The sequence below is a fragment of the Tamandua tetradactyla genome, chromosome 4, assembly GCF_023851605.1.
Source record: "Tamandua tetradactyla isolate mTamTet1 chromosome 4, mTamTet1.pri, whole genome shotgun sequence".
Lineage (NCBI taxonomy): Eukaryota > Metazoa > Chordata > Mammalia > Pilosa > Myrmecophagidae > Tamandua > Tamandua tetradactyla.
This window is the reverse complement of record NC_135330.1, coordinates 29,028,076-29,046,049: the sequence shown is the minus strand read 5'-3', so window position 1 is coordinate 29,046,049 and position 17,974 is coordinate 29,028,076. Positions and strand designations below refer to the sequence as shown.

At 41.3% G+C, this 17,974-nt stretch overlaps 1 protein-coding gene across 3 annotated transcripts in view; it reads right to left on the bottom strand.

Annotated features, from left to right (window-relative positions):
• The window catches only part of TNN (tenascin N), a 90,609-nt gene that overhangs the window by 54,877 nt on the left and 17,758 nt on the right, over window positions 1–17,974 (bottom strand). For all 3 annotated transcript variants that reach the window (XM_077157073.1, XM_077157071.1, XM_077157072.1), the window contains exons 6-7: window positions 17,374–17,463; window positions 5,076–5,339 (exon numbers count right to left, since the gene is read on the bottom strand). In XM_077157073.1, coding sequence (XP_077013188.1) covers window positions 5,076–5,339; window positions 17,374–17,463 — 354 coding nt within the window. The remainder of the gene's footprint in view (window positions 1–5,075; window positions 5,340–17,373; window positions 17,464–17,974) is intronic.

Here is a 17,974-nt window from a genome sequence, read left to right as displayed (position 1 = left end):
ATGATCCTGCAATTGCTGGGCATATATTTGGAGGAACAGAGAGTGGGAACATGAATGGACATTTGCACACTGGTGTTTATGGCGATGACAGTGTTCATGATTTGCAATGGACAGAGGTGGCCTAAGGGTACATCAACTGAGGAGTGGAAAGGGGAACTATGGCATATGCATACAATGGACTACTAAGTGGCAAGAAGGAATGAAGTTGTGAGGCATGCAACTAGGTGAATGAAACTTGAGGACAGTATGTTGAATGAAATGCCAGAAACAAAAAGACAAGTATTATCATGCCTCACTCATAAAGATTAACTATAATATACAAACTCAGAGAGTTGAAGTCAAGAGCATGGGTTATCAGGTTGGGGCCTATTGTAAAGGGTCCTAGATTGTAAACTCTTCCAGCAGTCACATCTATTTGGGAATGGTAACTGTTTCTTCTAAATTCTGAGATGCTGAGCTATTTGTACATAATCTGGTTGTTCCCCGAAACTTCAGATATTTATGTAACACCTGAGACTCAGAGTTACAACTCTGATGCTATGAAATTCAGCATTACCCCATACAGAAACTATATAAAAAGTTGTAAAAGTTTTCAACATCAAATAGAAATACGAATGAAGCTTATAGGGATAGGACTAATGTAAATTAGAATACAGGGCAAAGGATGACATGGTCTATGTTTTAAAACTTCAACTTCTGTGTGAGACCAAAGGAAGAGATGTTTATTTTGTGCAAAATTTATATTTTTGGTATTGTATGATCTAATTTAACTTGTATGGTAAGTTTATTCAAACACCATAATTACACAGAACCTTGAATGTGGAGTGAGATCTCATTGGTTTGTACAGGTTAGCATGATGCCCTGATACATCCCAGAGTAATCTGGGCAGAGAATAAAAAAGTATTTGGAGGCTGGAGAGAAAGAAGGAAATATTAAACTTCCCTATATAGGGAATTCCTGATATTCTGACAAGCAGTGGGGAAAACCAATTCAATAGGCTAAGCCCTTGATCTTGGGGCTTGGCCCTATGAAACTTTTTCCCGCACAGGAGAAGTTAAGCCTACTTATAATTATGCCTAAGAGTCATTCCCAGAGAATACCTTTTGTGGCTCAGATGTGGTCTCTCTCTTTAAGCCAACTTGGCAGGTGAACTCACTGCCCTCCCCACTACGTGGGACATGTCTCCCAGGGGTATAAATCTCCCTGGCAACACGGGACATGACTCCCAGGGATGAACCAGGACCAGACATCATAGGATTAAGAAAGCCTTCTTGACCAAAACAGGGAAGAGAGAAATGAAACAAAGTTTCATTGGCTGAGATTTCAGGGTCAAGATCACCCTGGAGGTTATTCTTATGCATTACATAGAAGTACCTGGAACAGCTGAACTGTATTCCAGTAGATTTGATTCCTGAAGACAAGTATAATTATATAGCTTTTACAATGTGAGCATGTGATTATGAAAACGATGTGTCTGATGCTCCCTTTATCCAGGACATGGACATATGAGTAAAAAATAAGGGCAAAAAAATAAATAAATAATGGGGGGTTGAAAATTGGGTAGATTACAATACTAGTGGTCAATGAGAGGGAGGTATAAAGGCTATGAGATGTATGGGTTTTTTCTTTTGTCTTTTTATTTATTTTTCTGGAGTGATGTAAATGTTCTAAAAATGATCATGACAATGGATACACAACTATGTGATGATATTGTGAGCCACTGATTGTATACCTTGGATGGACTGTATGGAGCATGAAGATTATCTCAATAAAAATATTTTTAAAAACCTTTTGTGCACCAAAGAACCTCATCACAAAAGTAAAAACACAACTGACAGAATGGGAGAAAATATTTGGAAAGCACATATTCAATAAGCATTTAACATCAAAAAGACATCAAGAACTCCCATAACTCAATTAACCAAAGGATGAACAACCCAAAAAAATTTGATAAGACATTTCTACAAAGAACATATACTGATGACCAGTAATTACATGAAAAGATGATCAACCCCATTAGCCATTAGGGAAATGTATATCAAAGCCACCATGAGATACTATTTCACACTACTAAAATGGCTACTATTTTAAAAATTGGAAAATCAGATGTTGGAGAGAATACAGAGAAATAAGAACCTGTGTCCATTCTTGGTAGGAATGTAAAATGATATAGCCACTGTGGAAGATAGTTTGGCCGTTTCTCAAAAGTTAAGTATAGAATTAACATATGACCAGACAATCCCACTAGTAGGTATTTACCCAGCAGAATTGAAAGCGGGGACTCAAGCTTTCAGAGTTTGTGTTTATTGCCCCACCCCTACACAGTGTCCCCTATTATTAACACATTTCATTAGCATGGTGGTGCCTTTGTAATGTTCATACAATATTATTATGATTATATTATTAACTGTAAAACATAGTTTCCATTGGGGTCCACTGTTTGAATTGTACAGTCTTATGGCATTTTTGAAAAATCTTATTCTAGTAGCATATATACAACCTAAAATTTCCCCTTTTAACCACATTCATAGTAGTATTATTCAAAATTGCCAAAAGATAGAAGCAATCTGAATGTCTATCAACCAATGAATGGATAAACAAAATGTGGTATATGCATATAATGGAATATTAATCAGCTGTAAAAAGGAAAGAAGTTCATGTAACAACGTAGATGAACCTTAAAGATATCATGTTGTGTGAAATAAGCCAGACACAAAAGGAAAAATACTGTATGAACTCACTGTTACAAAATAATTAGAACAAGCAAACTGATAGTAATGGGAACTAGAATACAGGTTACCAGGGACTGTGGTGGGGATAGAGAATTGAGAGCTAATGCTTCAATGGTGGAAAACTTTGGTGACGGATGGTGCTGATGGTAGCACAACACTGGCAATGTAATTAGCACCTCTGAATTACATATTTGCATTGTGGTTAAAAGGGGAAATTTTAGGTTGTATATATGCTACTAGAATAAGATTTTTCAAAAATGCCATAAGACTGTACAATTCAAACAGTGGACCCCAATGGAAACTATGCTCTACAGTTAATAATATAATCATAATAATATTGTATGAACATTACAAAGGCACCACGCTAATAAAATGTGTTAATAATAGGGGAACTGTGTGTTGGGGTGGGGCAATAAACACAAACTCTGTATTTACTGCATGATTTTTCAGTAAACTTACAATTTCTCTAACAAAAAAAAACAAACACTTATGAGTCCTTCAGTTCTCATATTCTCATACCTTAGCATATGCTCTTCCACTGCTAACTACTGCTGATCCCTGGAGGCTCTGCTCAGGCAGCACCTCCTCCAGGCAGCCTGCCATGACCCCCTCTCCTATCTCAGTCTGAGGCAGGCACTCTTTTCTCATATTCCTATAACACCATGGACGTGGTATTCTGCCCTAGAACATCACTCATAATACTTCATCTTTTGACTTGTCTTCTCTTCCCCAAAGGGTTGTGAACTCCACACAAGCAAGTGTTAAGTTCTTTATCTTTGTATCCCCAGACCCTAGCTCTATGCCTAACTCCCTGAGCCATACCACAGTCCAGGTGCTCCCCTTATGCTGGGGTACTTACTGACACCACCCTACCTGACAGACGGAAAGGATCCTGTCCAGTCCAGCATCCACTATCTTACAGAGGCTGACCCACACACTCAGGCTTTTTATTCGAAATCCTATTAAACAGAAAGCTATGGAAAATTTGAACTAAGAGTTATCAACTCAGGGTCCACAGGCTAACTCTGACCCACACTGTCTGTTTTGGTAAATAAAGTTTTATTGAAACACAGGCCCATTCGTTTACCTATTACCTATGGCTATTTTAGTGCATCAAGAGCAGATTGAATCATTGCATGTTCACGTTCAGAGACCTTATGGGCCACAGAACCAACAATCTTTACTATCTGGTCTTTTACACGAAAGTTTACTGACCCTGATTTTGAACAAATCTAGCCCTCACCATCCTTACCGTCTCCTTCTCTCCCCTGGAGAAGAGGTCAAGCTTTTCGCTTTCTAGAGGGCCCATCTAAGATCCAGGAAGCTATCCCCCATGAAATACTTCAAAGGCCAAATGCTGATTAACACTCGAAGAAATAACCATGGCTATCACCTATGGAGCACTCACTGTGTGCCACACACTTTACATGAATTAACTCAAGGAATCCTCATAACCACCCTCGGGTTCGTAGACACTCTTTTACACCCCATTTTACAGATGAGAAAACTGAGGGTCAGAAATAAAGTAACTTGTCCAAAACTACTCAGCTGGTAAATGGTAGAGCTTGGATTAGAAACTGGGTGGTCAACTTCTGACACCATATTCCTAACTATGTATCTGCTTCTCTTGGAGCCTCTATACTGTGACTGTCAGAATGGAGCCTGGATGGTAACTGAGTCTTTCTCCCATGGATTCCCTTGCAAGTGTGTAGACCCTCAATTGGATGATAGCCTCAGGCTTCTCTGATTTCAGGGACAGTGTCAGAGAGTTTAAGCAAAAAGGATGGCCAGGCTGTCATCCCCAGGGCAGTATCGGGTCACGGACGGGTTCACACTGAGCAGAACAACCGAGTGAAGTATGGGCACCTTGCAGTTTCTGAAAGCTCAAAGGCAGAGTCAGTACATTTGCTTAATGTTGACTCAGGATACAAACCATTTCCACGGTCTGAAAGAGAGGTCCAGATTATGTGCAAAGAGCCTGTACAGCCACTGCAAACTGAGATAAGCATTGAAATTCCCCATCAGCCAAATGTTTTTGAGTTTTCCCATCCAAAAATGAAAATCAGAAACTGTTACTCTAAATCTGAGTGAGTTCCATATAGAACTCCAACCCAAATATGTATGACCTGACCCTCTGTATCAAATAAAAAGGCTTGTCTTGTTAGTGTCAGGTAAAAAGGGAAAATTTATAACTAAAAAATCAGAAATTGCTTTTGCAACTTTCTCCCCAACACCAGTAAATACATAAACAGCCGACGGTAGGTGTACAATGAACTCCTGATTTAAAACCAACGTTCTTCCTGCCATGGGAAAACCTGCTTCTGTTCCCATCGTCCTGTTACCTGTGAGAGCCTTGGTGTCAGCTTTCCTGCTCTCCTTGTTGCCCTTCTCAGCCCACACGTGGACTGTGTACATCTCTCCCGGCCTCAGACCCGTCAGCACAGTGCGGCTGTGGTCCTTGGGGACCGCTGTCTCTTCGGACTCCCCATCAGGGGAGGTGTAGCGCACCACGTACTTGTCTATGACAGCCTGAACCGGGTCCCAGGAGATGGTGGCTGTATCTTCCGTCACTCGATCAGTGACCACATTGGTTGGACTATCAATGTCTTTATAAGAACACATAAGAAACAAAAATTAGAGGAATCATCTGGCTGATCAAGATCGCAGACTTACTCCCAGAAGCTTAGAAATCCAGTTCATCTGGGTGACCTCATTCAATATCCTACATAACGCAGGGGGTTCTTCCTGTCTTCTGTGACACATGGACAATTGCTTTGCTTGAACCCTAGACTGAGGAAGGGCTTCTGAAGGATAAAGCTAATTCCTTCCATTTCCAGACCACTGGGCACATTAGAACAAGTTTCTTCAAGTATAGCCATTGATTGTACTTCTACCCTCGGTAAGTAATATAGAAGAAACTTAGTTCCTCTTCTGGGAAACCACCCAGCAAATACTTAAGACGGTTATCATTTCCCTTCCTAATTCTCCTCTAATCAAAGCAGCTTCACTTTGCCTATCCATTCATTCCAAATTATAGTTTCTAGACCTGGCACTTACATCTAGACACACTCTTGTCATTCCCTTTTCAAATAAGAATTTCAAGAATTCAGTTCATTTATTCAACAACCGTTTCCTTCAGCATCCATTACATACCAGGGGATATAATGGCATTCAGGAATCATCAATGACTAAAACAGCCAGAAATCCCTGCCCATATAGAGTTTCTATGCCAAAAGGACCAACCCAGTACAGCATGCACTGGATTCTGTGCTTCCCAATAACATACCCTGAGATGATGGCCTCGGAACTATCCCTAAGTTTTGTCACACATACCCCTACTAGACCAGCGTTCTCAACCTTTGTTAACATTTGACATCCATTGAGTACCAGGGATTCTAATTCAGAAGTTCTCAGATAAACCCTGATATCTTTATTAAAAACAAAACCAAAAAACTCTGCAGGTGATACTGATGCACATCGAAGGTTGAGAACCTCCACGTTAAGTCTCATTTTCCCCAGTTTTTGCATATAACACGTCTCTTGGACCCAACATTTATCCTTGTTATGTTTTACCTTATGGATTCCATTTAAAATTGAGTCTTTCACCCACTTTTCTTTCCAGTTTATCACTTGTGAACTTACTAGGTAAGCCATCTGAGCACATCCATCAAGGTCACTGATGAAGACGCTGCATAGAACAAAGCTGAGGCACACAACAAGAGACTTTCCTACATATAGATCTGTATCCTTTTGGGTAAAGTCACATAAAAAAGTTTCTTACTCTCAGACACCTAAGCATTTTTCCTTCTTTCCCATACAGCTGTTGTTCTCTTGGCCAAGGGTTCACCAGCAGAGAAATTTCAACCTAATATATCAACATCAACTTTAATGCACCTTTCTTGAGCACAATGGTAGTGTTCAATCTGTGTGCAAGGAAACGAAATATTTCCATCATCAGAAGCGGTACATGATTTATTTAATAACTCAGCTGCCATTTATTGCATACCGACTAAGTGCCAGGTGCTTTGCATACACTTACTTTAACCTCATAGTAACAATGTAAGGCATTTATCAGATTCACAGTGTACTAATGGGAAAATTAATAACGATTCCCATTTTCCGAGTACTCAGGCTCGAGTGGTTAGATAAATTTCCTATAGTCACTCAGCTAGTAAATAGTAGTCCCTGACTAGTTCTACAAACATTCATCGAGAACACACTAGGAGCTGCGGATTCAGCAGTGAACAAAACAAAGTCCTTCTCCTATGGAGTTTACATTCTCCTGGGAGAAGACAGACAATAAACATAATATATTTGGTGGTAGCAGCATCATGGAGTCAAATAAAGCAGGGTAAAGGGACTAGAGGCGAATGAACAAAAGATATTTATTATTTTAGACAGGGAGGTCAAGAAAGGTAGCTTTTGAACAAAGGTAGCATTTGAACAAAGACAAAGGAAATGAGGCAGTGGGCCATGTGCAATTTGGGGGAACCTTACTGCAGGCAGAAGCAGCAGTAGGTTCAAAGGCCCCCTTTGTGTAATCAGGAAACAGTAAGGAGGCCACTACATCTGACAGAGTAGGTATAGGGGCTGAATGGCTGAAAGTGACACCAGTGAGGTGGTAGGGCAACTGGCTTGCAGATGGAAACATTGAGGAAATGAGAAGCCTGTGGAGGTTTTGCACAGAAGAACGACATAATTTGACTTGTGTTATAAAAGGATCACCCCAACTGATGGGGAGAGTACAGACTGTGGCAGGTCAGAAGCAGAGGTCATCTAGGAGGCCACTGCAACTGTTTATATGACAGGAGTGCGGGCAACTGTGGCAGAGATGAGGGTCGTGAGGCAGCTGGGATTTGGGAGATTTCAAAGGTAAAGCTGTTGGAAGCTGCAGATGGATTCAATGACTTGTTGATTTGGGGCCTAAGCAGTTTGAAGAATGTTACCATTTACAAAGAAGCAGAGACTTGAGGAAGGGGAAGGTTTGCACTTAGGGGTGGAGACAGGAGTGGGGCCAAAAGTTTGGTCTTGGACACATTAAGTGGTAAAGCCAAGATATGAACTCTTTACTGGCCATCAAAGATGATGCATTTCTACTTTATACCACTATATTCTAAATAGCAGTATTATCAGCCTTTCCTTATTGAACCACCAAAAAAATTTTTAAATAAATGAACATGTGGATCTAAAAAGTCACTACAATCTGAAATCCAGCAGCTGTAGCAGATTGGAACTCAGAGAAAATGGTCTATGATTAGAGACTTATGGGAGGCAAGGCTGGTGTACCTCACCGGAAGAGTGGGCCCCATGAAATAGAGGAGGTCGTGCAATCAGGACTCAACACCCGTAGGGCCGGGTCTGGGGCTCCTGGAGGTTCAAGCAGGTTCTAAGGGGATGTTTAGGAGAAAGCATGCAAACAACAACCCTATCAGCGCTTCCTACGTAAGGCATGATTCTGCATATGAAAGAAGGGAATAGGCCCTCTAAAGGCAACATCCCAATCTGGGAACATTAGTGATGAACTGAGAATGAGGTCATTCAGAACAGAAAGGTGAGGATGGGGGAAGAGGACAGCAAGAACATCCCACATGCCCTGCCTTTTGGAGTCCCTTACCCTCATCCTCTCCAAAGCAAACCAACAGTGCCTCCTACCTCCTCTCCTACAGCATATTACTCATGCCACTGTAGCTGCCGGACCCGCTGCACAGGCCCATGGATTTGTAGGCCTGGTGCTGGGCATGGGGCTGCATGCATGGAGATTTCAAAGGTAAAGCTACCTCTGCATGGGGTAGGGAGATGGAAGAAGCAATAACCAGCTCTAAGGCTCTCTTTTCCCCAAAACAGTTCCAGACTGTCTCTTCCAGTCTCTGCTGAAAGAATAGAGAAAAATTAGGAAAAGCCATTTTGGTTATGAAAAGTAAAGGGTGGGGCGGAGGCGGGGGGAATCATACAGGAGACCCAGTAGTGCAAACCTAGAAAGGAGACATGACTTCTCCCAACTCACAGAGCCAGCTAGAGGCAGGACCAGCCTAGGTCTCAAAATACTTTCTTCCTTCCCCTTCTTTCTCCCAATTCCCTAAAACAACTTAAGCTTCTCTTCTTGAGAATTCTCAGATGAGAGTCAGATGCAGAATACGGGCATGAGAGAAAGTCCTCAGAGATGGAACCCCCAGGATAGGCCACTTTGCTGGAAGAGGCCATTTTGGCAAAGACTAAACATCCCTCACTGCCAAGAAGGAATGTGGGGACCATTAAGTAGTTTTTCCATGTAATAAAGCTTTTCAGTAGCTGCAGAAGCTGGCCAAATCACAGATGGGTCACAGCTGTAGCCTCAACTCCAAAACATGACGCTATTCCTACCCCAGCCTCAACTTTCTCTTCAGGCCACGCCTTCCCACCTGCTGGACATGGAGGCACTTGTGGGACCTTTTTCAGGGCCATTCAAGGTAAGAGAGGTTTAAGACAAGACTCGTAAAAGCCTGGTAAGTAGGATTCACCTTGGAGTGCATGTGTTATTAGAATAAAGGTGAGCTTCACTTCAAAGAGATCTAATTTACAAAACTTGAATAGATTAAAGAGGTTGATTAGGGCTCTATTCACATCAGAAAATTTATTTCCATTTTATAAAAAGATTCGCCATAGGTTGGGAGGGAATGGCTGTCCTCAGTCTATGCTGTAACACCCAACAGCACACATCCACAGGTATTAGGGAAAGGATTCTCCATTCACATTGTCCACCTGTGAGTGGAGTGGAAAATGGAACAGCCAAGGTCTAAAAATCTATGGTGGTGTGACCTTGGGGACAGGGATGGGGAACAGGGCCTATGGCACTGGTTTTTTATAAATTTTTTAATTAATTTTTTAAAAAAATTACAGGAAAGAAACACAAACATTCTTAATACGTGATCATTTCATTCTACATATATAATCAGTAATCCGCAATATTATCACATAGTTACATATTCATCATCATGATCATTTCTTAGAATATTTGCATCAATTCAAAAAAAGAAATAAAAAGACAACAGAAAAATAAAACAAAAACAGAAAATAAAACCATACACACCATACCCCTTACTCCTCCCTTTCATTGATCACTAGCATTTCAAACTAAATTTATTTTAACATTTGTTCCCCCTATTATTTATTTTTATTCCATATGTCCTACTCATCTGTTGACAAGGTATATAAAAGGAGCATAAGACACAAGGTTTTCACAATCACAGTCACACTGTGAAAGCTACACCATTATACAATCATCGTCAAGAAACATGGCTACTGGAACACAGCTCTACATTTTCAGGCAGTTCCCTCCAGCCTCTCCATTTCCTCTTGGATAGCAAGGTGATATCTACTTAATGCATAAGAATAACCTCCAGGATAACCTCTCAACTCTGTTTGGAATCTCTCAGCCATTGACACTTTGTCTCATTTCACTCTTCCCCCTTTTGGTCGAGAGGATATTCTCAATCCCTTGATGCTGGGTCTCAGCTCATTCTAGGGTTTTTCTCAATCCCTTGATGCTGAGTCCCAGCTCATTCTCAGATTTCTGTTCCATGTTGCCAGAAAGGGCCACACCCCTGGGAGTCATGTCCCACGTAGACAGGAGGAGGGTGGTGAGTTTGCTTGTTGTGTTAGCTAGAGAGAGAGGCCACATCTGAGCAACAAAAGAGGTTCTCTTGGGGGTGACTCTTAGGCCTAATTTTAAGTAGGCTTGACCTATCCTTTGTGGGGTTAAGTTTTATATGAACAAATCCCAAGACTGGGGGCTCAGCCTATAGCTTTGGTTGTCTGCACTGCTTGTGAGAATATCAAGAATTCAACTTCGGGAGGTTGAATTTTCCCCCGTTCTCACCATTCCCCAAAGGGGACTTTGCAAATACTTTTCCACTCACTGATCAAATCACTCTGGGATTCACTGGGGCATCACTCTGGGCAAACAAACAAAATCTCATGTCCTACCCAAGGTTCCATGTACTTATGTTGTTCAACCAAGCTATCTACATAAGTTATATTAGGAAATGCACTCGTCAAAATATAAATTTTGTACCAAATAAACATTTTTTGCTTTAGTCTCACCCAAGTTGAAATTTTAAAATATTAATTACCATCTATTTTCAGCACCCTGCAGTAATGACATTCCTTTGTTCTTACTCATGCAAAAACATTTTTTAAATTTGTACATTTAGTCACTGGCATTATACACTCTAGGCAATCCTAGATTATACCATCTCAATCTTTATCATCTTTCTTTCTGATTTCATTTGTGCCCCCAGCCCTCCTCCCTCTATCATTCTCACATTCAGCTTCATTCAGTGTTTTAACATAATTGTATTACAGTTAGGTAGTATTGTGCTGTCCAATTCTGAGTTTTTACATTCAGTCCTGTTGCACAATCTGTATCCCTTCAGCTCCAATTAGCCAATATCTTACCCTATTTCTATCTCCTGATGGTCTCTGTTACCAACAAAATTCTCCAAGTTTATTCACTAATGTCAGTTCATATCAGTGAGACCATACAGTATTTGTCCTTTTGTTTCTGGCTAATCTAACTCAGCATAATGTCCTTAAGGTCCATCCATGTTGTTACATACTTCATAACTTTATTCTGTCTTACAGCTGCATAATATTCCATTGTATGTATATACCACAGTTTGTTTAGCCACCTGTCTGTTGGTGGACATTTTGGCTATTTCCATCTCTTGGTAATTGTAAATAATGCTGCTATAAACATTGGTGTGCAAATGTCAGTTTGTGTCCTTGCCCTCATGTCCTTTGAGTAGAGAATGCATATAGATGGGTCCCATTCCCTAATCCATTCTGCCAGTCCATGTCCCCTGATTGAGAAGCTTAATCCATCAACATCAGTGGTATTAATTCCCGGGCAGTACCCTCCTCTACCATTTTGTCTTTTGGCTTTTATATGTCCTTCTAATTTTCCTTCTTTTTACCTTTACTCATGGTTTTCCTTTCTACACTCTTCTCCACACCTCTTTCTTCTGCCTTCGTATCTGTTTCTAGTGCTCCCTTTAGTATTTCTTGCAGAGCTGGTCTCTTGGTCACGAATTCTCTCAGTGATTTTTTGTCTGAAAATGTTTTAATTTCTCCCTCATTTTTGAAGGACAATTTTGCTGGATATAGAATTCTTGGTTGGCAGTTTTTCTCTTTTAATAATTTAAATATATCATCCCACTGTCTTCTTGCCTCCATGGTTTCTGTTGAGAAATCTACGCATAGTCTTATTGGGCTTCCCTTGTATGTGATGGATTGCTTTTCTCTTGCTGCTTTCAAGATCCTCTCTTTCTCTTTGACCTCTGACATATTGATTAGTAAATGTCTTGGAGTACTTCTATTTGGATCATATTCTCTTTGGGGTATACTGTACTTCTTGGATCTGTAATTTTAAGTCTTTCATAAGAGTTGGGAAATTTTCAGTGATAATTTCCTCCATTAGTTTTTCTCCTCCTTTTCCCTTCTCTTCTCCTTCTGGGACACGTACAACATGTATATTTGTGTGCTTCATATTGTCCTTCAATCCCCAGAGTCCCTGCTCATAGTTTTCCATTTTTTTTCCCCTATAGTTTCTGTTTCTTGTCGGATTTCAGATGTTCTGTCCTCCAGTTCACTAATCCTATGTTCTGTCTCTCAAAATCTACCATTGTAGGTTTCCATTGTTTTTTTCATCTCCTCTACCATGCCTTTCATTCCCATAAGTTCTGTGATTTGTTTTTTCAGACTTTCAATTTCTTCTTTTTGTTCATTCCTTGTCTTCTTTATATACTCCCTCAATTCATTGATTTGGTTTTTGATGAGGTTTTCCATATCTGTTCATATATTCTGAATCAATTGTTTCAGCTCCTGTAGCTCATTTGAATTGTTGGTTTGTTCCTTTGACTGGGCCATATCTTCAATTTTCCTAGTGTGATTTGTTATTTTTTGCTGGTGTCTAGGCATTTAATTACCTTAATTAGTTTATTCTGGAGATTGCTTTCACTTCTTTTACCTAGGATTTTCTTGCTGGATGAATTTGTTGTCTATCTGTTCTTTGACATTCAGTTCAGCTTTATCTGGACCTCTAGCTTAGGTTTTGTTTAACAGAGGAGAATTTTTCAGTTCTTGTTTTCTTGTTTCTTGCCCTGCTTGTATGGTGCCTTTCCCACACACACACACTTAGGAGGGTCTGCTTAGGTATTAAAGACCCCAACTGGATTTTCCCAAACCAAACTGGCCTCCTATCAGGAGGAAAGAGTCACCTGCGTTGATTTTCTCTGAGGGTGAGACCCAGCAGGTTGAAAGACTTTCCTGTGAAGTCTCTGGACTCTGTTTTTCATATCCTGCCCAGTACGTGGCGCTTGTCTGCTTGTGGGTCCCACCAGTGTAAGATGATGTGGTGCCTTTAACTTTGGCTGGGGCCATGGTGGAGACAGAGGAGAGGTTGTAGGCTGGTTTTAATGGCTTCAAATTACTAAGCCCTGGTGCCTGAATTCCTTGAGAGAGGGATTCCACCTGAGTTGGGCTTCACCCCTCCCCTGGGAAAGGCACAGGTTCCAGACAAGCCCTCAAAACGAATTTGTTTCTGCCTATGCCTGGGGCAGCTGAAGCCTGAGGAGCCCTGCCGCTGTGTCCAAAGGCAGTCAAAACTCTGTAGAAACACAGCCAAAAAAACCTCTGTTTCCTTTTTTTTTGTTTCTTTTCCATCAGCCCTGCCCCCTTGGCACCAGGGCAAAAATGAGCAGCCTCCGCTTTGACCAGGTTCACCTGAGCTGGGGTCTATTTTTAGTAGTCAGAATTTGTTCATTAATCCCACAATTGGTATTTGGTTGGGCTCAGCCCCTAATGCTGGTAAAGTCTCTTTCCTTTCCCCTCTGGGAAACAGCCATGGAGGAGGGGCACTGGCCACTGTGACTTGGGGAACTCACGGTTTTAGGGGGGCTCACAGCTGGTCCAGCTGGTCCAGACTGGTATACGCTGTGTGTCCGGTCACTGACGTGGCCCCAGGAGCTGTTCTGTATTGTTTCTGGTTATTTACTAGTTGTTTCTGGAGGACAAACTAAAACATGCACTTTGCTAAGTCGCCATCTTGGCCCAGAAGTTATTGCACTGTTTTAAAGGTGAGTTCATGGAAAAGTTCTTTGGACTCCAGTACCTATGTGTTCCGTGCTCTTGCTTTCACAGGCTTCTACTGTCTTTTCATTGTGGCAATAAAATTGTGCAAAAGGAACCATTTGTGCTCAGAGAAATAAACCTCTCTTTCTATTGTCCTCTAGTGCTGCTTCTGGAAAGGTCATCAACTTCGGTCACAAGCAAATTCGAGTTCAAATACCAGATGAGTTATTCACTCACTGGTTCACCCTGCCTTGTAAACCCTCTAGAGGCTTCATAAACCTGCTAGGCTTCAGTCTTCTCATCTTTAAAATGGGGATAACAAGACTTGGAATGCTATTGTAAGGGTCGGAGATAATGATTATGAAGCCCCACAGAGCCTAGCATACACGAGGTCCATAAATGGGCGCCATAATTATTATTTTTCAGCCACCAAGTATGTGTGCTGGGTGGCTGGGTGTGGGACAGGAGTTCTGAACATTGGCAGGTGTTTTCGTTTTCTAGCTGCTAAACAGATACCATACAGTGGGTTGGCTGAAACAATGGAAATTTAATGGCTTACAGTTTTGAAGGTAAGAAAAGTTCAAAATCAAGGTGTTATCAAGGTGATACTTTCTCCCTAAAAACTGTGGTGTTCTGGGTGATCCTTGGTCCTTGGTTTTTCTGTCATGTGGCAATGCACACGATCTGCAGCACCTTTTCCTTTCTCTTCCAGGTTCTGTGGACCTCTAGCTTCTGGTGTTCCCTGAAGCTTTTCTCTCTGTGGTCTTCCCTATAAGGCTCCCAGTAAAAGGATTAAGATCCATCCTGATTCAACTGGGCTACACCTTAACTGAGGTAAACTCATCAAAAGGTCCTATTTATAATGAGTTCACACCCACAGGACTAGATTAAGAGTAAAGGATGTGCTTTTCAGCATACATAACTCCAAGCCACCACAACAGGAGCTCGTCTTGGAACATGATGTTTGGGAATATGGTAAGTTTTAGGGTCTGGGCCATTCCAAATGGAGCACTGTGTTTGGAAAGTAGTCAAAAGTAGAAAGATAATGAGAAGCAAAACTGCTCTTCCATAGAGAGTCTAAGGGGCAAAGTTCTGAGCAAACTGTTGACAAGTAAATATGCTAGGTTGTTGCACTCTGCTGTGCACAACAGCTTGTGAAATTATAACAGAGCAAGCAGACCTGTGTTTAGTATTCACTGTGGAGAGGCATGGATCAGAGACATTAATAAAGGAATAACCATAATCATTTAAAAAAAAAAACAAAAACAGAAGGGACTTTAAACTCAGTCGGACCCTTCGTTTTACAGATGAGGAAACTGAGGACAAAAGAATGGCATCACCTGTTTGCTGGGGACCTGCCTTTCTTGTCATTGACATGAGGTAAGGCTCCGAGGGTCTGATGGAGAAGATCAGGGACATTTCCCTTGAAAATGGTAGCTCGGCTTGTGCTTGTTGTTCTGGAAGCCGACCTGCTGTAGAATCCTTGGCCTTTCAGGAAGGTGCTTCAATGCGCTTTGAGTGTGTTAGGGTGAGGATTTGCAGCCAACCTTTCCCTTTCATGGTATTAGTTGGAAAATACCTGGTCTACATCTTTCCTCCTGGTATATGCTTATGGTGTTCTTGAATTCCAGTGTCTTTTCCACCTCATGGGATTCAAAATGTTTGAAGTAAACAGTGATTCCATCTTCCCATGAATTAAGAGTCTAGCCAAGTTTAAGGGTTTTTCCTGACCTTAAACATAATTTTGTCTTTTTTATTGTATTTGTAAGATGCCTGATACAAATTTATTTGTAATCCAAAAAAATATCCCATTCTGCTTTTAGGACATAACTGACCACAAAACACTTCTTCAGTTCCTGACATTCTAGTTGGGATAATATGTTTCTGAGTTAACCAAGAATTCAAAGCTATATGTGCATAAATTCTTTAGCAACTCAGAGGCAAAGATGGCTGACAATGTGGTTATAGAAAGCTTCAGAGGAGAAGCTAAGGTTTAAGCTGAGCCTAGAAGGATGAGTGATTATGAGCCATTGACGTACAGGGACCATGATTTATCATCTTTGGAAGTTTCTAACGAGGCCATATCCCTAGCACCTACCCTGAACCCTGCAATAAATGTTTGTTTCATTAGATTAATTGACAGCTAGAGGTAACAATTGTCCAGGCTGGGGTGACAACATGAATAAACCCACAGTTTAAAGACAAGCTTTCTGTGTAAGGAAACCACACAAACAGTCTGCTGCAGAGGCTTCCCATCGGGAAGTAGGGAGAACAGTCATGGCACAGGCTGCACAAGCCCTTCGAGGCCAAGATAAAAGAGTTCTATAGGATCCTAAAAGGAAAACTCAAGAAAAGTCTTTAGTTAGGAAGCAGAGAGTTTGAAAATGAAGCAGGAATAATGGACAGGGTGGCCGGGAGGGGGAAAGTGGAAGGCAGTTTATCCTTGTGGCTGAGCCCAAATGCTCTTAGACTTCCATGTTCTGAATTCAAATCCCTGCTCTTCCATATCCCAGCTTAGTGACCCTGAGCTTAACTTCTCCAAGCCTAATTTTCTTTTCTATAAAATGGAAATAGTATTAGTCCTTACTTCATAGGGTCGCTTTGAGAACTAAATGAAGTAATTCATGAGAGATTCTTAGTATTAGTATATAGTCAACTCTCAATTAACTCACAGCCAAAGAGAAAGCCACCAGGAGAAAGGAAGTACTTACCTTTTTCCAACTCACTAAAATGTTTCACTAGTCCGCTATTTAGGCAGACTGCAGAATCTACATTGCATATTTCTTAAATTGAATTACATCCGTATCCTTTATAATTGGCCAACTATAACCATTTCATATTCCAGATATGCAATCTGTTACATAGTTAAAATAATGCATTCAATTCTCAAATGATCTCACTCTTATTCTCACCACCCCCAGCCAGCTACTGCCAGGCCTGAACTGAAAGGACTAAAAAAAAATGTAAAGGTAAGACTCAAACTCAACAGATTCCTTCTTTGCCGTCTTCCAAGGATTATGCTCTGCCCAGTGGTATACAGTTTAGAGTATGGCTCCCAACGTAGGGCAGGCAGGAAAACAGAGTGGTTACGGGAGGCTCACAAGTCTAAAACGCAAAGTCAAATAGTTCGTCTTGCCTATATTCCTGAGTGTGGTCATCAGGAAAAAACACAGGAGCAGCAAGAAAGAAATTATAGACCATGTGGCTTTAGGTAATGGGGAGCTGTGTGTCTGGGTCCAAGGTGATAAATGGCTTGGAAATATTCCAGTGGTTGAAGGTATTAAAATAAGCAGAAGAGCGTCAGCAATGGTCTTTCCCTTGACTCCAACACTTAAGGAGAAAATTTTCAATGGCAAGATTTAAAAGAAATTTGCTTCTCCTCCCTCGTCCCTCCCAAGTGGATTTCACCACACAGAGAGACAGAATCCCTCTAAACACAAAACCCAGAATTTTTATCCAGAAAGGAGGCAGCCCAGAAAGACATCAGAATGTAAACATAATTAAATGTTCATTGTGCCTCCAAGGAGCTCTCACCTGTCCTGCCATTCAGGAGAACGGGTCTGCCCTCCAGGCCTTCTCGCATGGGGATGACCGCGATCTTATACTCAGTCCCGGGCTGCAGACCTGGACACAAGTGAGCAGAGTGGGTGTGAGTACAGGCTTCAGACCCAGCATGATTTCCTCATGAGGGGGAAGACAAGGGGCTCTAACCCTGAACCAAAGACTAACCTCTATCTCAAGCCAGATAAAGAGCCACAGAACCAGTGAAATTCAAAGTAACCTCAAGGGAACTTCTTGGTCAGGGACGGAGGACAGAGACGAAGTTCATGGAGTACCCTCTCCTGGGCTGGGGCACCTAGCACTTATTTCCCAAATTTATGTACAGCCCTAAATATTTTTTGCTCCTAACTTTTCCCTCAAAGCTTCTTTCCCTTTTAATTATAATAATTAGCTTTTTTCCCCCTATAGAAGCAAGTTGAATGACTGTACCTTATGGCATAAATATTCAGAAAGCTGTGCATGTGAGGCACAGGCACTCATTCTCCACCCCACCCACAACCACCACCCTACTCCATAAACACCAAGAACCCCAAGGAGTCATCTCAGGATTAAATCAGGGAATGGACAGCACAGC